General features: G+C 49.9%; 1 protein-coding gene across 2 annotated transcripts in view; it reads right to left on the reverse strand.

Annotated features, from left to right (window-relative positions):
- Positions 1 to 429: 429 nt before the first annotated feature.
- LOC138110566 (gamma-aminobutyric acid receptor subunit gamma-4) overlaps positions 430 to 22413 on the reverse strand; it is a 36234-nt gene continuing 14250 nt past the window's right edge. Inside the window, exons 4-10 of one of the 2 annotated variants that reach the window (XR_011150987.1) lie at positions 12928 to 13148; positions 12442 to 12524; positions 10711 to 10848; positions 9090 to 9242; positions 6174 to 6376; positions 3860 to 5051; positions 430 to 1394 (exon numbers count right to left, since the gene is read on the reverse strand). Coding sequence is in view for 1 of the 2 variants with exons in the window: in XM_069015625.1 (XP_068871726.1) it covers positions 4758 to 5051; positions 6174 to 6376; positions 9090 to 9242; positions 10711 to 10848; positions 12442 to 12524; positions 12928 to 13148 (1092 nt within the window). In the remaining variant the exon portion in view is untranslated. Of the gene's footprint in view, positions 1395 to 1772; positions 5052 to 6173; positions 6377 to 9089; positions 9243 to 10710; positions 10849 to 12441; positions 12525 to 12927; positions 13149 to 22413 lie in introns of those variants that run through there. The other variant, XM_069015625.1, reaches the window with a different exon arrangement.

Genomic DNA, 22413 nt, shown 5'->3' on the forward strand with positions numbered 1-22413 from the left:
GGAACAGAAAGGCTGAAATAAAGTCCACCAAATATTACTGCCAAACCCCCTCCACCCCAAAACACTGGGGGAAACATCAGTTATTTTATTTACAATGGCAAGGGGCTGAGGGGAACAAGAAAGGGCTTCTCTTGCATTACAAATAATGACTTTAAATGGCTGAGACTGCTTCTGAGCAGTGCTGATTTGGAGCCTTTCTTAAGGAAAACAACTTCTGCCTTTCTTAAAGGAAAACAACGAACCGAAAAATACCCACCACCCATCAAAAATATCAGAGTGACATTTTCCCCTACTTCCCAACATGATAGTTTGTCCCTGGGGAAATAAATAAATTTACCAGCTCCAGTAACCTCCATCAGGAGGGGGACAGGGGCAATTTTTACCCTTCTTACAAGGTGTAGACAGACAGTGGCGAGGATGGGCAGTGAATAATGTTGTTTATTATGTATAATAAGTAGCATCCAGAAATCTCAGTTAAGGACCAAGCCCCAGAGTGCCAGTCCCTGTACAAACACACAGTAACAGAGTCCCTGCCCTGAAGAGCACACAGGCTAAAAATGGTTCCTTATGTGGCATAATTTGGAAGGGAAGAATAGGAATTGGAGGCAGAGAAATGAAAAATCAACCTTTTCCCTGATTTCCTTTTATATTCCAAACAAAGGCCATAAGACATAAATGCTGAGATCATAATTTCCAGTCCCCATCATTAGGTACTAGGATAGTAGAATGATAGAATCATGGAATCATTTAGGTTGGAAAAGACCTTTTCTGATCATTGAGTCCAAATGTAAATCCAACACTGCCAAGCACTCCCCTAAACCACGTCCCCAAGTGCCACATCTCCACGTCTTTTAAACACCTCCAGGGATGGTGACTCCACCATTCCCTGGGCAGCCTGTTCCACAGCCTGACCACCCTTCCAGTGAGGAAATTTTCCCCAATATCCAACCTAAACCTGCCCTGGCACATCTTGAGCATGTTTTCTCTGTTCCTTGTTACCTGGGAGAAGAAACCGACCCACCCCTCACCACACCCTCCTGTCAGGGAGTTGTAGAGAGTAATAAGGTCTCTCCTGAGCCTCCTTTTCTCCAGGCTGAGTCCCCCCAGCTCCCTCAGCTTCCCCTCATCAGGCTTGTGCTCAGAGCCTTCCCCAGCTCTGTTCCAAAACTGACCCCAGGAGTTGCGGTGTGGCCTCACCAGCGCCCAGCACAGATGGACAGGTCACTGCCCTGGTCCTGCTGGCCTTGGCTGCATTCATCTTCACCATGGCAGGGCGATGTGCAGGGGTGGGAATGTGACTTGCTGGTCCTTGGGAAGGGGAGGCAGGAGGGGGGGGAAGCCCAGTGCCCACCTGGCTGCTGAGGCTGACAGGTTGAAGCTCCTCCACCAAATTCCTGGGAGGGGGAGAAGGTTGAAACCTCCGTGAGAAGAGGAGGCAGCACAGGGGTTTGAAGCAACCCAAGTGCCCTGCAGCAGCCCTGGTGCCTCTGTCCTTCCTGCCCAGAGCAGCACAGCTCAGCCCCATGGTTTTGGGCTGTGTCTAATGCCAGCCTAGGAGGGCACAGAGGGGCTCGACTCCCAGGGCCATGCTGAGCAGGGCAACTCACAGCTGCTGGATGGCTCTGAGCCCTGGGTTCCCTCCTGATAGCTGGAAAACCTTTTTATAAGGAAACTGGAGCCTTGCAAAGTAATTCCAAAAGAATGGCAGATTTTTCTTTTTGGCTTTTCTTAGCTTTCTGGTTTTTTGTTGTTTTTTGTCTTTTTTTTTTTTTTTTTTTGAGATACTACAGGAACCTAAAAGCATGATTGAATTTGTGCATGCCTTTATTTATTGTGCTGTGGATGATGGGCACAGATTTCCCTAAGCCAAAAAGCCCCCTCCCTCCTCCTTCCCCAGCCTTAGTAATCAGCTTCCTTGGGCTCCAGCCCACGCTAGACTATTTTCCTCTGTCAAATCCTCCATCATTGGTTAAATTACCTGGGTGTGTGTTGGCTTTATCTTTTTTTGGTGAAATCTTATAATCTTTCGAGTCTAATTTGTCCGAGTCCCTGTCATCCTCTTAGGTTTTTGTGCACCCTCTTGCCTCTCCTGGCTGATTTTGTAAAAAGTCCAATTTCAACAAGTTGCTGCTCTCAGGGCTGAAGTCTGTTCTCCAGTGCCCATGATAATCATATGTGTTCACCAAGAGCTTCGAAGCTCCAGCAAATTGCAGCTGTTTGGGCTCCTTTTGCACAGGGCTGTTCAATTTTCCCTTCCACCCTCCCTTTCTCAGCTGCTCCCCTTCCACATTTTGCTCCCTGTGTTCAGTGCAGCCTCCACTGCCTGCACACCTTTCAAGCCACCATCCTGTTGAGGAGATATTTGGCACAGACCCTGGTTTGCCACCGGGGCGTCCCCTCCCACACACCCCCCGACAGCTGCCTTCCCAAATGTGAGGACGTGCTTCACTCAGAGTCTGTCGTGTGAGCCAGATTTAATCTAGGATGCTCTTTCCTTTTGGCTCCCCACAGAGATCACAGGACCCTGTTTAATCCAGCTCCCTGTCGGTGTAGGGCTGAGTCATAGGAGGTTTTTCTGTTGCTACATCTAATAACGCTTTGCTACTGGGAGCAGAACATCAACCAGCTTGGCTGGGAGTCAGCACTGTCACCCAGCAGCTTCCCTTGTCTGCAAGTTGTTTTGATTCTTTTCTTAGACTTCTCCCTCTCTGTGTCTTTCTCTCTAAAACATTAATTTCCTCTAATTAGAGCCTCCTTAACAATTCTTCCCCCCCCCCAGTTAATTTCCTCTAATTAGAACCTCCTTAATAATTCTTTTGCTAAATCAATTTCCTCAGTTAGAACCGCCCGCCACAATTTCTTTCCACCCTTTCAAAAGCTGTCGGAGTAGCTAAGCAAATTATGCTTCTGAGTAACCTTTATCTCTTACTTGGTATTTTAAAAGAACTGTAACAGGTTAGACAGGCGCAATTTCCCCTTTCAGAGCTCTGCTGGTCTGACCCCATTAGGTTATACTTAGTTGAGTGTTGTACTATTGTACACTTAATAAGATGCTCTAGCTGTTCATCTGGAACCCAGGTAAGGCTGTATTTGTGAATGAATTAAACATGACACTTCATTATTCAGATCAGATTTAACAGTGTCAAAATCCATCTTTAAACCAGATCAAATTGCTCTCCAAGAATATGTAAAACCTCCTGCCCCTGTTAGCTGTCCTGTGAGCCAACCTTTCCTAACTTTCCCTCTGCAGCCGTGCCAGCTTTCTTCTCCTGACAAGCCTTTTAAGTTCTAATTTTTTTCTAAAACATGCTGTTTTTAAAAAAAGATCTTTTTTGTTTCTAATTTACACAGTGAGTAACTATTAACAGCCCACTGCTTTTCAGAATCATGCTGTGGGCCACATCAGCAGCTGGTGTAGATGGGGAGGCAGCCAGTTGACACATTATGGACCTTGGGCCTGAGTTTCCTCCTCTATCTTATGCAGTTTCTCCCCAGCTGAAGCTGTGTTTTGCATTTCTCCATCCCTTTAAGACGGAACCATCTCACTACGTTTGTCCTTCTTGAAACCCATCAAGGACAACTCACTCCATTTCCCAATTTTATGAGGAAACAGGCCAAGTACTGATGGCAACGGGGAGGGCTCATCCAGTTAGAGGGAAAACTCTTGTTTTATGCAATTATGAAAGAAATAAAGAAGGGGAGCACATCTGAGCTGTGGGAGTGCACTGGTAGCTGTTTTCCCTTTCCTGTGCCCCTTCCTCAGGTTGGCACCTACTACCTGGCACAGATCTGATGGCATCAACGAGTGTCACTGCGTGGGACAGCACTGCCCCACGTGAGACAGGCCAAGGAAAACTACCTCACAACAGGCTCAGGAGGCTCCTTCTGGCCTTTCTCACAAGGACTTCCTCTCTTTTTTGGCTATGCCCAACTGCAGAGCCTGCTCCGAGTCCTGGTCACACAGCAGAAGTGTCACCGTGGGCCCTGAAGAGTCTGCTTCAGTGAGGCAGGTGGGCCCTTCCAACTTGCAAAGTGCTTTTCACCACTGTCTGATGGGAATCAGCAGCGCCTCAGTGGGTGGGTGTCCTGGAGTGATCCGTGAGGAATGCTTCACAGAGACTCTGCGGGGAGCTGGGGGAGGCTTGCAGCAACTCCATCCTCGTCAGTGCTGCCATCAGATGTCTGGGCAGGCCCAAAACATTTTAGCCAAGCCCAGCTACTGGGAAAGCTGCACTGCTGTCCTTCTCCACACTATTTCCTGCTGACCTTTCCGAGCTTCTAGCACCCCACAAAGTCTGTTCTGCTGGAAGTGGTGCAGAAGTCATAAGATGTATTTTATTTCCTTTGCAGTCTTAATAACTGTGCAGAAAACTCCGCTTGCCATCACTTCCTTGAAATTTTGGAGTAGGATTAGATGGAAAAATGAAATGCATTAAGGTTTTAGTTTTTGACAAAATCCCTAATGCTTGAGATGGCAATAGGATGTTTTTGGGTAATCTTACAAGGAGTACAATGCTGGTGGTGTTGGAGAGAGGGTTGTCTGGGGAAGGGTAGATTCTCTAAAAAGATATGTTAGAAGGCTAAAAAAAAGCTGTTTGGTTCTTCTCAGAAGAGATGAGAGAGCAGGAAGAGGGAATCACCAGGTTGGGTTGTTCAGACTGACAGCTGACTACAACAGAAGAGACGCTGTTCTCTATGCTCCTTGAGAAGCCCCTCTGGCTGGTGTCCAGTCCGTTCCAGCTGAGGACAAAGAAGGGCTAGAGATAGAGATAGGCAATCCAGTAGACGATGTTGAAGAGCAGGAAGGCGGTGGGGAAGAAGACGCGGGAGTAGGAGTCCAGGCGGGATATGTGGATGCGGACCCTCCCCTCCCGCCACATTCCCGTCTGACAGTCCTCGATGCAGCAAAAGAACCTCTCGCATTCCTTTCCCTCCAGGCACGGGGAGCCTGGGTCGTCGTCCTCATCCTCCTCCATCTCTGGGGGCCAGTGCATGATGTGGTTGATGTTGATGGTGGTGAAGGTTGGCATCACCTGTGCACCGGCAGGTGGCTGGAAGGGGGAGAGGTGGGCAGGTTAAAGGGGAGGAAAAAGCAACCAAACCTGTTCTAGACACCAACCCCCACCCAGCTGGCAACAGATCAGATCATCATGGGTGCAGTTTGATGGAGAGGGGTGACTGATCATCCCCAGTCTCTGCACCTGGTTGTGAATCACCACGTTTGCATACTGGGGGAACTGGCAGCTCCCTGCATGACTGTGAGCGTCCTTCCTGGCACCCCAGGGCACAGCCCTACTCAGCAAAGGTCCGATTGCTCTGATTCCCCATCTGTGCCAGTAATGGTCAGTGCAGAAACACGGCCTGTTCGATCTGTTCTAGCCTCTTCCCTCATTCCCCTGAGCTCAGCTGTCTCTGTAGACGCAGCACACAGCCCAGATGTGTCTGCTGGTTGCTGCAGGTTACTGGAGAGAAGCTGGGGAAAGGCTGCGTGTGGCTCCTCTTGGCCCATCGCGAGCCTCATGGAAGAGCTCTGTCCACCCTGGGATATGAGGGCAGGGGAATATGAGGGATATGGGGGATGTGCTGGGAAATGAGCCTGGCACAGAAGAGATTCGTCTTTTTCTGTTTGAGTTCTGTCTCAGTTCAGAGGCCTCTTTCAGTTCATGTGACAGAAGTACCTGCCATGAGCTTGGGCAGATCTCATGATAGAGGATGAGGATGAAGACAATGACAATCACCCTGGGTTCACTATCCTCACACTCAGGAGGTCTCCTGATGGAAGACCACAAAAGAAAGCAGGTTTCTGCATCTCTGTGAACCAAGATATCTCTGTAATCCAGAGATCAAACTGATACAGGTATCTTAAAGTGGCATTCACATTCAGTCATGTGAGTCATTCTAAACTGTTCTGATGAGCTCTCCAGAGGTTCTGAGGAGAGCACGGGGTGCCTGGCTCTGACAGGGGCTTCCTTGTTTTAAGGCAGCCTCAGCTGCTTTTTCTGGTTGTGTCTCACCTCTCAGACCCAGCACACAGGGTGGTGTGAGGACTGGATGAACGCAGCACGGGTTAGGCACTAAACCACACCAGCAGTTTCCAGTGCAGCTCAGGAAGGATATTTTTAAATAACTTGGGGTTGTAACAGCATCCACCTCTGCTGGCCCCTCTGACCTACCAGCCTCGCTTTCCTGTGGCTGTGCTCCAGTGGTTTCTTGTTTCCCACCAGGTAGTTGAGTGTGGCGTACTCCATGAGAGCGGCGAAGACGAAGATGAAGCACACAGAGACAAAGAGGTCCATGGCTGTGATGTAGGAAACACGGGGGAGGTGCTTGCGGGAGATGGTGCTCAGGGTGGTCATGGTGAGCACAGTTGTGATACCTAAGAGAGAAAAGAGCTGGCTTAAGTACTGACAGGGAGCATTTCTGTCTTCTACACACACCCAGCCCTCAAAACACCCCCATTTTCCTTCTATTCTGGCTGTCTGGTTCCATTTTTGCTCTGCTCAGCCAGACTCTGGTCTTGAGGAACCCTCTAACAATGCTCTATGAGAAAGAGAGGTGTTCAAAACTCGGGTATTGCACAATGTGGACTGGTAAAGGAGCAGGAAGCTCAGACTCTGCGTGAGGCTGAGTTGGTCAGGCAGGGCTTGCCCTTGGTGCAGATGTGCTGGCTGTGTTGGTACCTCCTGTCCTCTATGTGCCTCAGCACAGCTTCTAGAAGGATCTGTTCCATGATCCTCCCAGGCAGAGAGGGGAGGCTGACAGGTCTGTAGTCCCTGGGGTCCTCCTTTCTACCCTTTGAAAAAATGGGTGCAATATTTCCATGAGACTTTTCAAGTATCCTGGAGAGTTGCTTGGAAACCACATCAGCCATGCTCTGGGGTGCATCTTGTCAGCTCCCACAGACTTATGGATGTTCAGGTTCTTCAGGGGGTCTCAAACCTGATCTTCCCTTGCAGTGAGAGGGACTTCACTGCCCCAGTCCGTCTTGCAGTCCATCCACTGTGGAATGTGGGGAGAGAGGCTGCCAGTGAAGACTGAGCCAAAAAATTACCTCAGCCTCCTTCTCATCCATTTTTTCCCATTTGCCAGTGGTATTCAACTTCCTTTGACCTTCTCTTTCTGGCTGACAAACCTGGGGAAGCCCCTGTTAGTATCCTATGCATCCCTAACCCCATCCCTACATAACTGGGCAGTGTCCCTATGCTCCTCCCAGGATACCTGTCCCTGCTTCCACTGCCTGTTCATTTCCTTCTTGCCCTTTAGTCTGACCAGGAGCTCTTTATTCATCCATGCTGCTCTCTTGCCTTGCTTTCCTGATTTCTTACACCTGGGCATTGAGACCCCCTGTGCTCTTTGGAAAATGTCCTGAAAGATCTGCCAGTGCTGTTTTGCTCCCTGGTCAAGGGGTTTCTCTGTTGTAGACACCAATTTCAAGGTTCCCTTTATTTCCTTGGTCTAGTTCCTACCTATTAATTTTCAGTCTGCTCGTGGCTGTTCTTTGGAGACAGCTCTTCACAATGTATCCATTCCTTGATGCAGAGGGCAAGCGCGTGGGAGGTGATACGGAATTTCTTTTGACTTGAGTGGGGCTTGGAGTTGTTTTTGCAGGAGCAGCAATGCCCACCTTTCTGCTTCCAGAGACGAAGTGTCAGGAGTCAACAAAGGATCAGCTGCAGGAGCTGGTGTTGTGATCTCATCCACTGGTTTTGAGGATGTGGGGAAGAAGCAGCAAGTCCACTTGTTTCTCCTTCTCTAGCATCCATCTAAATCCACCTGCCACCCTTTCCTGGGGTCACCCCGGCAGCTCTGGGGGTGAGCATGGCAGAAGATTTTTGTGTTTTGCTGCTGCACTTGCATTAGCAGATGTGATGTGACTTCCCATATTTCTGAAGTGCTGGTGGAACTGGTCCAGTTTAAATGCCCCTAATGTGGGTTGGCAGGCTCAAAATGTGCTGGGGATCATTTGTATTAAGTACAACAGGGGCTGTGCAGAGAATACATTATTCTTCACGTGCTGAGGTCCCTACCCATAGAGAGGGGCCCCTCTCCTGGGGGAACTTGCCTTTGTTTCTTAAGACAGTCACTAGAGCTGTGCACAACATTTTGCTCTTGCTGTTCATTCCCTTACCAGCCACAGACTACGGCACACCCTCACCTTCATTGCAAATGACACCCTCCTCCTCCTCCTCTCTCCACAGGCACCAGACAAATTAATTTTGATAGGGAGGTGGGGAGACATGGCCATCATGGATGGGCTTTGAATAGCTGATGGGCCCTCCTCTCCTCCCCATCCCCACAGAGACCTGCAGGCAGGGCTGGGAATGCTACCTCCAATTAAAGGCAAAGTCGGCGGGGCTGATAGGAAGGACAGAGCTGGGAATCACAGCTTGCTGCAAAATGCAGATACAGCCAAAGCGTATTAAAGACTCACAAAGATCTCCCCAGCACCTATCAGAGCAGCATTCAATCAACAGAAGCTTTTCTCCTGCCTCAAGGAGCCACTGCAGTTTGCTGAGAAAATCTAAACAATAGGCAGAGCTCTTGTCACTCTCTGGATCCTGTGGGGTGACCACAGAAAAAGGTTGTACCCACAGGGCTTCCAGCTCTTGCCAGAGCCTGGGGCTCTGTGGATGCAGCCAAGCAACTCTGCCCATTAACCCTACAACCTTCCTGTCACCGGCCCTACACAGAGGCCTTGAAAAGTTGTGAGGAAACGTAGAAAATATGGATGTGACAGGAGGCCTTTGGGCAGCACTGCAGTGCCACAGCTCAGCCCCTCCCTCTCCCTTTTGGTGCATGAGAATACCCCACTCTCAGCTTGGAAAAGGCTGTGCTCGGGTTTCAGATCAAGACATGAGAGTGAGATGCTCTCCTGAGATAATCCAGCAGCCCAAGCCAGCACAGCTGGAGGTTTGGTTGAGCTGTGGAGTGTTACACACAGGAAGCTGAAGGAGGGGAATATTCTCTGGTAAGCTCAAAAATGCCAGAAAATGGCAAAGTGCTTCAGGAGATTTTGTACTCCAACACTGCCAGTCTGCTTACCTGGCAGAGTTTGACAAGCATCAGACATGCATCATCCTGTCTCTTACCCAGAGATGTCCTGGCTGGCGTAGAGTCTCTCTTGATCCAGAAGGAAACCCAGGAAAGAACAACAGTCAGGATGCAGGGAATGTAGGTCTGAATGGCAAAGTAACCCATACGTCTACTTAGGTCAAAAGAAACTGTCATCACCATGTACTCCCCTAGGAAAGAGCAACAGAGACATTGGAATCATAACATGGGGCTTCTTAAAGCAGAAAAATCAGCAAAGGTTCAGAATTCAGAGTTTCTGATGAGATTTTCTTGTTGTTTTAAGTGCCTGTCCATCTGCTGTTGTCGCTGCCCAGATCGTTAACTTCTCGTGGCTGGCTGAGTAGGTTTGGAGACTCGCTGGGTTTGTGGCTAATGGACTCTGTGCCTACCTGGCTGGCTCTGCCGCTGTCCTGCTGGATGTCTTTGTGACTAATTGAAGAGCTGACTTTGTGGTTGCCCAACTGGCTGCTTGCCTGGCTGTCCATACGGCCACCAGGCTGTGTTTGTACTGGCCTGGCTAAGGACACTGAAAAGCACACGGTTTGGAAAAGTTTCAGGGAAGAAACTGCAGAGAGCATTTATCTTCAGCTGATTGCTGCAGGGGTTTCTTTTCTATAGAAGCTCTTTGGCTGTAACAGGCTGCATGGCCTGGCTTGCTAACGAACCACCTGAGCTGTGACAAAGGAGGTGTCCTTCAATCGCTTCCACTGAGAGTCGGTTCTGCCTCTGGAAAAGGCGTGTGGTGCTGCACATCCTAATTGCTCATTTGGCAACTTACGGTGGAGGTTCTTTCTTTCTTTTCAGAGGCTCACAGTGAGTATTGGAAGAACCTGACAGCTCTGGGGTTAAGACGGAGCTTGCAAGCAATTACCAAAAAAAGAGAATTACAAACATCAGAGGGCCACTGGTGCATTCAAGACACTTTCACTTCTTGTCCCAGTTTGTGCTGCCTTTCTACCCTGGCTGCCACTGTTGAGAGCAGCAGCTTCCTGCAGAGTGCGAGAAGCACTGCTCCTTGCTGTTTCAGGGGGCTTAGAAGTATGAGCTCACCCCACCTTCAGGAATCCAGAGGCTTTCCTCAGTTGTCTGTGGGAAGGAAAGGGGATGTGAGCTATTATGAGGAGGAGGAGGAGCTGAGGAGCTTCCATTACTTAGTTTCTTCACACAGGCAGCCTTGTCCCTGTCTCTTACAGCACAGTTCAGCGGTTCATCAGCCTGACATGAGTTTACAGAAGGAAAGATCAAGACATGCAAGTTCTGATTTCTCCACCCCCGTCCCAATCATAAGCATCACCCAGAGATCACACAGAGTGCACACAAGAGGGGATTTAAGCTCCCTCTCCTCTCCCTCCTGACCTTCCAATTAGGGATAGCTTCATTCCCATCAGCATTGTCACACCACAGTTCACAGATGTCAGTGGTTCTGGCCTCTCCCTGCTTTGTCTTCTCCTCACCATTCATCTCCATCACTTCTGCTCCCTCTAGCCAAGGTCCATCCTTTCATTTTTAGCTTCTTTCTCTGACTGTGCTGTTGTGACCTTCCTTCCCCACCCCTGTGGAGCAGTCTGATGACTCCTTTGTCTCCCCCCAGGTCTCCAGCACAGTGCTGCTCCTGTGGGCTGCCTTCCTTTGCCTCACCTGCCCCAGTCCTGAGCACTTCCGAGGTGTTCCTCAGCCCCGTGAAGTCGAACTGGTAGAGCCTCCAGGTGCGCTGGTCAGAGACCTCGATGGAGTAGCGTCTCCAGCGATAGACGATCTCCTCCCGAGGGTATCCATCTGGGAAAGGGGCACGGACATCAGTGGAAGAGTGTGCCATGTACCCCCTCCTTGGCAACCAGCCTGACTGCAAAAGCCCTGGTGTCTCACCAGAGCTGTTCTGCAAACAGGAGCCCTTCAGGCAGGTGCCTTTTGTGTAGATTCCCTGAGGCATTCCCCCACGGAATGGGAGTAGGGACTGCATCCCCCCTGGAATGGGAGTAGGGACTGCATCCCCCCTCGTGGGCTGTTTCAGATTCTGGGGATGAGGAAAGCACTGCCAGAAGCAAAGCACTGCCAGAAACAGAGCCTTTCTAAGGACTGCACTGCTGCCAATGAGACGTGGCTTGGTCCAAGAGGACTCTGCTGGTTTGAGGAAGAATTTCTTTGAGGGTGGCAGAGCAACGGAACAGTCTGCCCAGGGAGGTTGTGGAGTCTCCCTTCCACAATGCTGGATTCAAAACTGTGGATTCCAAACCCCACCTGGCTGCATTCCTGTGTAACCTGCTGTAGGTGATCCTGCTTTGTCAGTGGGCCTGTCCAAAGGCCCCTTCCAACCCAGACTGTTCTGTCATTGTGACTCCACCAGCCTGAAATCTTTAAGGGTTTTAGCTCCCTGAGGCAGCTGGCACCCCATGAGTGCCATGCCAGGCATGAGTACACCGGGAATACAAAGCTGCCAGCATGGTTCTGGCTGCTCTGTGTGCTCCCTGTACCTCTTGTCCTGGCAGCTGATCTATGGAAAAGAAGGGGTGCACTCTACATGGAGAAGAAAATCTGGCCCTGCAGGCTGCAGCACGGCTTCTCCTGCCTCTGGCTTTCTTGACAAAGAAACAAGCCTGCTGTGAAGCAGGGACCTAGGAGAAAGTCTCTCAGAGGAGGATGGAGTAAGAGCTTGGCAGCAAACTAACAGTGTGTTTCTAATTATCAAGCGTGTATGGCATGCACCGTTAATTAGCAAAAAGTGAGGGGTGGTGGGAGATGAAGGATGAGATCTCCTCAGCATGCTGCCTCCCTCTGAAGCACCTCAGAGCTCTGAGCTGCAGCTCTTCAGTGGCAGGGAAAGCAGGAGAACCCGAGCTCAGATGATTAAATCAGATTTCCCACCCACGCACAAGGACAGGGATCTCTTGGTGCAGAAAGGCTCCCTGCAAAATTACCAGAGGACATGTGATAACATCAGCAGCCCTCTCTACTGAAGAGTCTGAGAGGGGAGGTCTGAGTAACCCTTCTTGGGAGCAGAAAGTTTCTAGACCTCACTCAGAGAGTGGGAGAAGGGGGAAGATTCAAGGCAGGACGGGTGCTATTTGTCCACCAGAATATATCCATGTTCTGTCTGGAGTGACCAGAAGGTCAGTGAAACAATCTCCTCCAACCATCCATCCAAATTAAGGGGAAACTCAGAGATGCTGTGAATCTGTCCCTGATGACCTCTGCTAGCCCAGGAGTCGGAGAATGCTTCAGGCCATGAAGGGTAATGGCTCAGGAAGGGTGCCATGGAAATTAGGTGAAAAAATGTACCTAAAAAGGAGCATGGTTTCCCCAGAAAAGTATTGCTCCACTGAGGTTTCTCTGCTTGCCTTCTAAAGCTGTCATAAAAATATGTATACTCACAACTGGAAAAAACCAAAGGGCAGGAGTGAGTGTCCATTGGGAAATTCTGCAGCTGGAGCAGACATTCAGCCTCGATTGTCAGCCTGAGACAGGAAGAGAGAGAAAGAGATTTTGAGCTGGTTAAGATGGTTTGATTCCAACACCTAAATGTGACAGAGGCATTCTCACTTCCTTGAGAACTAATTTGCTGAAGATCAGTCTGTTTGCAGGAACATTCCAAACCAAAAATATATGTCTGGATATTTTTCAAGGTGAGGAAAAACATCTAAGTTTCACCTTCAAAAAGCCTTTCTGTTTAGTCAACTTTTCGGATTCGTTTATGGAAGTGACAAGTTATGGGAACAAAAAGCCAAATGTTTATTGACAGAATAAAAAAGCTGGGCTGAACAAGAGAACATTCTAAAGGATTTTAGTTTAGGAAACCACTTGTCCATCTCCTTGTTCCCTCCCCTCAGCAGAGCTAAGGGGAAACACTGCTGGATGTACCTGAGAGTGTAGAGCACCTTTCCGTCATTCCAGATGCGGAGGAGCTGATTGGGAGTGGTTATCCAGTGGGAGTCAGCCCGTTTGGAGTTCCTAAAGAAGGTGTCAGGGATCCAGATGCGGCTCACCATGTTGGTGTTCAGCGTGAGCGCCTTCAAGGTGCTGTTGAACCGCAGGCGCCGGTCGTACCACGTCTGAGCAAAGAAGATGTCAATGGTGTATTCCTGGGAAAGACAAGGAAGAATGGGATGGTCTGAGAAGGATTCAGGCCAAGCAGAGCCTGCTCCTCTGGTCTGCAGGCAGTCACAGCCAGAACGTTTATTTTCTCAGCCTGGGAGCAGGTGTTGGTGGCCAGTGATGCCTTTCCAGGCTCACTTTTAGCTCGTGGCCAGGACAGCCATGGCACACTCAGAAGGAGCCAAAGACTCTGTGTTCACTGGTGGGCTGAGCCTGGAAAACCAGGACCATACAAAAAAGACCTTGGGCTTCCTCTTGGCAGACAACTCAATACTCTTTTAAGCACAGGCATGAAGGGGCAGGGTGGATGTTGGCTGAATCCAGCCCTAAATTCAGCTATACCTTTCAGTCACAGGCAGGGAAAGCTGCTCACCAGCTTAGCAGAGAAGGCAGGCAGACAGCTCTTTCTGGTTTTTTTTTGGATACAGCCCAGCCCTGTTCCACACACCTAATTTGTACATAGAGCAATAATAGTGCTGTGCATAAATCTAGTGAGAATCCACCCCCTGCTACAGGACTTACACTGCAAATGGTTCATATGAAAACCAAGAGCACTCTGGGTCCTTGGGCAGATATCTCTTACTGGAGATTAGAAAAGAAAGCTGGGGCTGCATGGTCCCAGCTCTGGGTGCAACCAGTTAAAAATCCTGAGTCTTTTTCCAGCAGAAAAGAGATTTTCCACCATAATAAGGACCTTCAGTTTTGGTGAGAGAGTGTGTCCTAGCTCACAGATAACTGGCAGTTCTGGGAGGCAGCTCCTGCCTGGATTGGACTGGCAGTAGCCCACGCCATTAGCCCACCACTCTGCTGCTCGCTGCTGCAAGTCAATTTGCTCCTTAAACTCTTTTTCAGCCTGCCTGAGAAGATGCTAATTAATGCCATGCAGGAACAAGTCTGGCACTCAGCAGCTGTCTGAACCAGACCCCAAATCCAGTTCCACCAGTCCATACTACACTCAGTCCCCTGCTCCTGATAGCTCCTGATGTGACCTTCGGTCCCTTTCACTCCTGTTGAACCAGCACGACCCCCACTGTCCCCCTCTCTTTTGTGTGCAGAGATGAAGAAAGTCTGACTTTGCCATCCCTCCCTCCCATTCTCCTCCTCCCTCTATCGATTTATCTCGGTGGAATTTTTATGACTGCAGCACATCCTCCCCGCGCTGCCCTCGCTGCTGGTTCAGAGCCGGCTCCTCCAGCCGTGCTGCTAAAATAGCTGCAGCTCCCGGTGCACTCCCTCGGACAGCGTGTCCTGCTGGGGGCGGGCAGAGCAGGGCAGAGCACAGGGCCCACTCCATCTTCCTCGCCCTTGCTCCCCTGGCAGCCCACAGTGAGGAGTGATGGGTCCCCAACACGTCCCTTGCATAGGAATGAGATCATGAGGGAAGAGCTTTTGGCATCAGGCGGCCGAGTCACTCTCCGGGCTGATGCTTCACCCTGGTCAGACACGGGGATGAGCAAAGGTGACAGGGACAGGGTCCTAATGGAGCTGGGACAGCAGCAGCCCTCACAGCCAAGTGCACAGGCGTGGCCACTGCCCAGACCCAGGGGGTTGGGAGGGCCCATCCCAGCACCTGAATGTTCTGGATCTCACTGGGTACTGCTTGGATATAGGGTGTGTGGTGATGGAGACATGGATCAGGCTGTGAAACTGTGAAATAAAAGCAGCATTGGCACAGTGTTGGGGCCAAAATAGCACAATATTTGACATATTCTCCCCCATCACTGCACACCCCGTTTGAGTTCATGTGAGTTTACATAGCTCCTCCTAAGCAATATCTCTGCTGTAGGAGAAAGCAACCAAAACCGCAGTGATAAATTCACGTTAGATGCCAATATGAGTGTTTAACTCCCAACTGGAGTCACTGGTGACATCTCACTTCTGGGCTGGCTGCTCAGTTATGTCCTGCTCTAAAGTTCAGCACTCAAGTCTGGGATAATCAATGCTAATGCTTTGGAAGAGTGGAGGGTCAGCTGTCCCACGGGCTTAGCACTTGTTGTCAAGCCCAGATTTTCAGGAGGGATCAGCTTTAAAGAGCTCCTCTTGTGCCATTCATAGCCAGCCTGTGCAAAAGGTGTGGTGCACGAGTCATTCAGCTCTTCAGAAAAAATCCGAGCTGTTATTGTCACTGTCCTGTGGTTTGATCTAATTTCAGTGGCTATTATTAGCACAACTATTCACGAGGCAGACCTTAGTAGCTGAGCTGGCTCCCTTGCCTCTCCGTAGGGAGCCCGTTGGGAAATTTTGGCATTTACAAATGTATTTTCTTTCAGAATTACCCGAGGCAAGATTTATACAAAAGTGCTCTGGCCTTTGGGAGGACTTTTACCCTTCCAATTTCCTCCCCCACCCTGCTGAGTGAGCGAGCAGCTGTGCCTGGCCGAGCTGCTGAGTGGGGCTAAACCACAACAGCTCCTGAAGACTTCAGCTCCTACTCCCATCAAACATCCCCACTCTGATGCTGAGGAACCTTGCATGGCTGGGGTTCTGCACTGGGACAGAGCTCAGACCCTTCCCATGGCATTATTCAGATCCCACTTAGCTGGGGGCATATGCCAAGGTGATTAAAACAGGAGGTGATTGACCATGGGGTTCCTACAGCCCTTAGAAAGGGTAGGGACTTCTGGAGGGAGATCTCAATATGAAGCAGTCCAGGTTGTCTTCTGGAAATACCTCTTGCTCTTCCTGACCTTGGAAGAGTCCCCTGATCAAAACTGAGTATCTGAAGTTTGGCAGGATGAGCTCAGCCCCTAAAACTCAGGGCACTGTTTCTTGATCTCCTGCACCCCTGTAGTTTTTCTCTGTCCCTGACTCGTTCTCAGCCGTCAGAAAGAGACTTCTCAGTGCCTCGATTTCCCCATGTGGAAAAGGGTTATTGTAAAATACGCCTCCACCATTACTGTACCATCTGCTGTGCAGCACATGGAGGTTGTTAACTTCTCTGTGAAAGCACAGGCATTTTTAGTGTTTTTAACAGAAGGAGCTAACGCAGTAAGGAGGAATTGCTTTAACAGTTTGGCCACACCATTTGGATCACACGTGGGGTAGCACACACATGTTGGCATGCATGCAAGATGACATCGAATTTCAGTCACAAAATGATAAATCAAACTCCCCATGAGGCAAACCCTGAGGGCTGCCTACCCGAAACACTGTCACGTGAGTTTATCCCATGCTAAGGGATGCCCTGCAGCGTTGCCTCTGCTGGCTGAGCGTGCTCATGTCCAACCCAGCCTTTCAGCCTGTCCCTCCTGGCCCTGGGTCACTGTCATCACCAGGCACTGCAGCACATCCCTGATCAGCCCTGGTTTTCCTCATGTGGGCAGCACAGATGCTGGTGGAAACACAGGACGGCATAACCTGAAACATTTAGTGGAAAGAGTGGTGCTCAGTAAAAGAGCATTTGTGAGAAATAAAAGGATGGGGGGCTGGTGGGGGTATTTCACATAGGAAGAAAAAAATAACAAAAAGATTTTATTGCACTCTCAAACTCTTTCATTTTTCAAAAGCTACGAGTTTGCTGCGTGAAAAGTAATTTCTGAGAAAACCCCAAATGTTTTCAATCCAAAAGAAAAGAGACTTGTTCAGAAATCAGCCTGTCCCCAGCACAGGAGAGCTGGGAGCTGACCTTGTGTGCTACCCTGCTCCTTGGGTTATCTCTGCTGCTCTGCCCTCACAGATGGGGAATCAGTCCATATTTCCAGTCAGATCTGGCTCTAGGAACTCTGCTCTGGACCAAGTTCCACCCTGGCTTCCGAGCAGATACAAGTTAGGGCTACTGGGTTTCAGACTAAACTCCCAGGGTTTTCATGACATGACTTGAAATGAACAGTGCGTGTTTTCAGGCTACCTTAGACACCAAATAAACACAGCTGGGCCTTGCCAAAACAGCCTTTTCAAATGGTTCTAATCAAGTTTGTGTGTTCAGTCCAGCTGACCCCTCTCAAGGGTGCAATTAGTGGGATCCAGAGGGGCTGGGACCCCATGGTTCCTCTGTTCCATCTACGAGCTTCTTTCTCTGAGTTAAGAGCTCAGCTTTCTGCCAAATGCCAAAGAGAGGAGCAGAGCCATGAGAGGAACATGTCTTAGATGGCCTCCTAAATTAGGATAAAATGAAAGATTTAAATGTGGGTTTTGCAACCACTTGTATTCAACAGCAACAAGAAAACCTCTGCACAGAGGGCTCGGAGACCTGGAAACATGTTCCTCAATTTTCCTCTGCTGGAGAGATAGTTTAGTCTCTTCCAGCTCAGAATACTCTGTGAAAAATCCTAAATAACAGTGTGGCTGAGAGATTAATATCCTAGACAGTCACTTTCTAGCTTTTATTGTTCTGATATTTGTTTTTACTCATAGAGCTCCCTTCCCTCTTCACCTCCAAGCAAATCCCTCACTGCAGTCCAATAAAGCAGGCTGCTTTCCTGGCAAGCAGGGACAGCATTTCAGGTGGTCTGACGTGAATATGTGTCCATGCTGTCAATCCCTCAGCCAAGCAAAGCAAACATCACAGGCAAACTCTTAGGGATGCTGCAATTCAGGAAATTCTCAGAAGTTCTTTCTTGAAAGAGACCCAGGAATGAGGTGTTCTTCTTTCAAGGGCTGGTGGGACACTCTGTGCAGGTCAAGGCAAGCCAGGAAGCCTCTCCTTCAGTCTCCCTCTTTGGCAAAACAGGGTCCTCCCTTCAGACACAGCTGTGCTCAGCATGTCCACACTCCCACAGCCCTGCCCAGGTGAGCATTTTCCTCTCCATGACACCCCACTCACCCTCCCAGCCTGCAAACCTCTCAGACGGATCCTGCGTTGCACCCCACATCTGTCCCCACATCCCAAGGAACACACTCAGTGATAGTGAAAAGCCTGGACATACCTCCAAGACTGAATAAACCTCAATAAAATGACTGTGTTTTAGACTAATCTTGACATCTGAATGCACAACTCCTTGTCCCCACAGCTGGTGGGCAGGAATGTGCTTCTAAGCATGACGTGTGCGAGCTCTCTCCGAAGGCAGCCAGCAGAGGGGACAGGTACCAACAGCACGGGCTGTGCCTGGCTCTGACCACTTCAGGGGCTGCCTGGGCAGCGTCAGGTTTCTCCCAGTTCTCCCATTAGTGGTGTGGGACACCTCATTTGTGGCCACCTCCATGTCCCTGCTCTGGGCTAGTTCTGTCTCTCCTACACAAAGACCAAAAGGACGCGAATATAAGTTTAATTCCATTTCCAAGGTCCTCCTCCCTCCAAATCAGACCCTAGAGAGATTTCTGGACATGATCCTGGAGTGACTAGGGGAGCTCTCAAGGACAGCGGGGGCAGAGCTGTGATGATCTGTGTTTTCAAGGTGACACACTGAACTTCCCATCTGTTTCACTTCTGCAGCAACACCGGCAGCGCTGTCCTTGTCTGAATGCCTTTCGCCTCTGTCCAGGGAATCTCAGCTGAAACTGTTCTTTTTATAATACAAACATGCTATTAAAAACCATCTCCATGTCCTGTGCTCGTGCCAGGAGCTGTCAAACAAGTCATGCTATAAATGCTGCTCTGTTGATTGCAAACTCCCCCAGCCACGGCTTGCTCACCCCTGGAGCCGGCAGATGGGAGCTGGACAGGACTTTCAAAACGCTGCTGGCTCCTGAGATCCCTACCTGCCTGTTCCCCCACACCTCTGCTCGTTCCTGCTGCCATGGATGTGCAAGTGGGGACACCTAAAAGGCAGCTTTGACACTCCTGACAGCCAGCCACCCCAGACTGTTTCTTTCTCCCCAAACCCTTTCTTCCGAGATGTTCCCTTGTACCATCACTTCCTGCCCTGCAGTGATGTTATCTCCTCCCATGCAGCCCCAGGGTGCCCAGTTCCTCTTTCTATAGCAACACCTGGCACAGGGAGCCTCTCCCTGCGAGCCCGAGGGGCACAAGACCTACACGTGTGTATTTTAGCAGCTGTTAACAACCAGTACCCAGAGGACCAGCAAAAGTCCTTGAGGCGAGACATGACATCAGCCAGACTCTGCTTTGCCGGAGCACAAGTCTGTCTGCGCTGTCCCTGCCGAGGCTGTTACTGAAAGGCAGAGCTGTGGACACGGGATGCTCTATGCAGGTGGGGCAGAACTGATTAAAGAGAAAGGTACTGAACACTTCACTGAAGCATTATGCAAAGTACCTCAGGGAAGGAGCCACATCCTTTTAGCCTGATTTTTTTTCCTCCACTCTCAGGACAGGACATGCCCTGGATGTAAAGTCATGGAAGAACCTTCTGATGCAAAGGTGCAGCCCAGTTACCACAATCTCTGGAAAATACCTGGGCAGAGCAAAGCCACGTTTGTCAAAAGCCTTGGTTTCATGTCACACCTCGCTGCTAAATGCTTAACTGGTCCCTACAATGTTTGGGATTGAAGGAACTTTGTGCAGGAAGAAGGAAGGTGGGGAAAGAGAAGAGGTGAGGACAGAAGCATACAGGATAACTGGAGGAGAAGATTTAACACTTCAGGCAGATGCTCTTGTTCGTTTGTCCTTCTGGCTCATGGGGTGTTTGAGGAGACAAAAGGAAATTTCCTTTGGAAGGGCTGGAAGACAGACCTTCTCACTGCATACGATTAACTCCCTGGGATCTCTTCTCCAGAACAGCTGGACAAGATTCAGATGAGAAGCTGAAATCTCTTTAATTGCATTTCCCATTCCCGTGCCACCCAGTGTGACTAAAATGAAACACTGGGATGGGCAGTCCAGTACTGCCCAGGCCTGGGGAAGCAGCTGCTGCAGCCCTGCTCCGTGAGAGCCACTCACTACCAACAAGCACTGAGCTCTGTCAAACCACCTTTGTTGGCAGCACGTTGAGAAGGTGGAGGAGCCAGCAGAGCCCAGAAGTGGGTCTGAGGAAGCACAGAGCACCCAAGTCCCTGGGATGCCACCCATTGTATGGAAATGCCTGCACTGGCCAGGAGAAAAACCATCTGTATAAAAATCCCTTTCTAATTCTCAAAAAAGGGACATTCAAATCATCTGAGAAACTTCTGGTTTCACAAAAGGGGAGCAGTTTGTGCCCTCTGCAAAGATCCTCACTCCTGGCCCCAGATTAAGAAGGAGATGGGAACAGTCTGCTTCACCAACTCTTTCAAGGAAATCTGTTTCATGTTGTCTCTCATGCCCCCTTGCTGTCCTTACCACCTCTCTCTTCCTGCCCTGCCAGTTCCTGGATGTTCCTTCTCCCTGCCTCATTTGGTTTTTCCTTTCGCGGTTCTTCTTTTCAAGCCACCCCACAATCACAGCCCAGCCCTAATGAGATTTCAAGGGAGCACCAGGCTGTGGAAAGCAGCTGGGAGAAGCTAATCAGGTTACAGAAAAAGAACAATTGCTCTCTGCCTCCCCTGTTGGGTACTGGGAGGGCAAAGCAGCTGGAGTGCAGCTGCAGAAGGGTTACCAGGCCGGGTGATTCTCCTCTCCAGGCAGACATCCACACTTCAGGCCAAGTGTGGAGGTCATTTGGCAGGCAGGTCACCAGCCCCAGGGCAAGCAGGACCTGCTGAGCTCTGCTCCTGTGGGCTGCTCACTTCCCATGGCACCTGGTGGGTGCAAAGGACTCTCCTCAAAGCAAGGGATCAATATTCCTAGTCTTTTTTTTCCAGTTCCCAACTGTTTTGTACAGCCTCTGCCTACTGAAGATGCCCCCTAAACCTTCCCCAGCTCCCCTCGATGACTTTAGAACATTTTTGGGAAGTGGTGAAGAAGATATAGGCTCTGTTTTCTACACAGTGGGGTAAGAAATACACTGGCAGAGCTTGTAGATCCCAGAATCATACACTGAAAGAAACCAAACAATTTTGGCTCTTCAGCTTAGTCCAAAGTTCCCGGGAGCTGGACAGCACATCTTTAACTGCTCCTTACCAAATTCCAGCACTTGGACTTGGCTTTGGGTTTTTGCGAGAGCAACAATGCCGAGGTATTTTCATCCCTCCTGTTGCTGATCCAGAGAGAAGAACCAGGGTCCATTGTGCCTTCTCACAAGGTGCAGTTTCACGTGACAAACTAAGGCTGCAAGCCCTGGACACGCCAGATCATGGAAGGAAATGGTTTATTTTGAATGTTACAGGTGTCTCTGCCTTCAGCTTTTCTTTTCAAGAGCTAAATGAAGAGATCAGCCAGTTATCACCTTAACTTCACCCCTGTGGCTGTAGGAACAACCAACCTAACCCCCTCAAGTTTTTCCCACTCCTCTACCCTGCTGCTCTGCTTCCTCTCCTTGTCTTCATTACACTACTAAGGTGGCTTTGGGTGTCTGTGGAGGAGAATGACAGACTAAGGGCCACAGTCTGGTGTGGGAGGCATCACAGGTGGCAAAGCTGGAGGGAGAGAGAAGCTGATTGAGGGGAACTGTCAGAAACAAAGCTCCCAACATTTGGAGGATCCCTGCTCTGACCTCCCCTGTTCCCCAGCCACATGGAGGCAAGGTGTTCCCCCGCCCACGCTCCCGAGTGTTTTGGTTCACACCTCCCACATGCATCTGCCTGGGGGGAGCCACTGCCACCACCTGCAATTCCCCTGTTGAGGAAGGCTGATCAGATGGTTGGAGCCATTCCTGGCCAGCTGCAGGCCAGGGAAGAAGCACACATCCTCACCACCAGGTGCTCTGGACATGGAGATGGACACACAAAGCTTATGCCAGGGTGCCCAGCTATCATGCCCCATTCTTCCCCCACCCACCGTGCCCCAAGCAGCCAGCATGATCCCTCTGGGGGCTTTGAAAAGCTGGGAACTGGGAGTTGGTGGCGTGGTCAGCAGCGCTGGTGTGAAATGGCTGCAGTGTCCGCCTGCCCACTCACTGACCATAAGACCATATCTCCTACAAAGGACACCAAGCTGGAGCCACAGAGGCACCAAGGCAGAGTGTGGAGGCTTGGAGGAGATGTGAGGAGAAGCAAAAGCCACAGGAGGGCTCATGCTGGCTGCTCTCATCCAATTTGTACCATGGGCAATTAAATCCTTCCTGTGCACGGAGATGGGATGCAGTAATCTGAATATTCTGCCTTTAGCACCGAGGCATGAAGAGGCCCTTGAAGCATATTGATTGTGGTCACCCACAACCACTGAATTCTGAGAAATGGTCTCCATTTTGTAGCACATTTATAGCAGGCAGATTTCACAACAGCCTTTTAAGGGAAATGGTAGGATGGCTTCATCTGGGAATGCAGGAAATAAATAGAACTGATTTCTACTGGGGGAAAAAAGTGAAGTTTTGCTCAAAATAAATTAAAATTGTCAAACCC

Source organism: Aphelocoma coerulescens, chromosome 4A, assembly GCF_041296385.1.
Source record: "Aphelocoma coerulescens isolate FSJ_1873_10779 chromosome 4A, UR_Acoe_1.0, whole genome shotgun sequence".
Taxonomy (NCBI): Eukaryota; Metazoa; Chordata; class Aves; order Passeriformes; family Corvidae; genus Aphelocoma; species Aphelocoma coerulescens.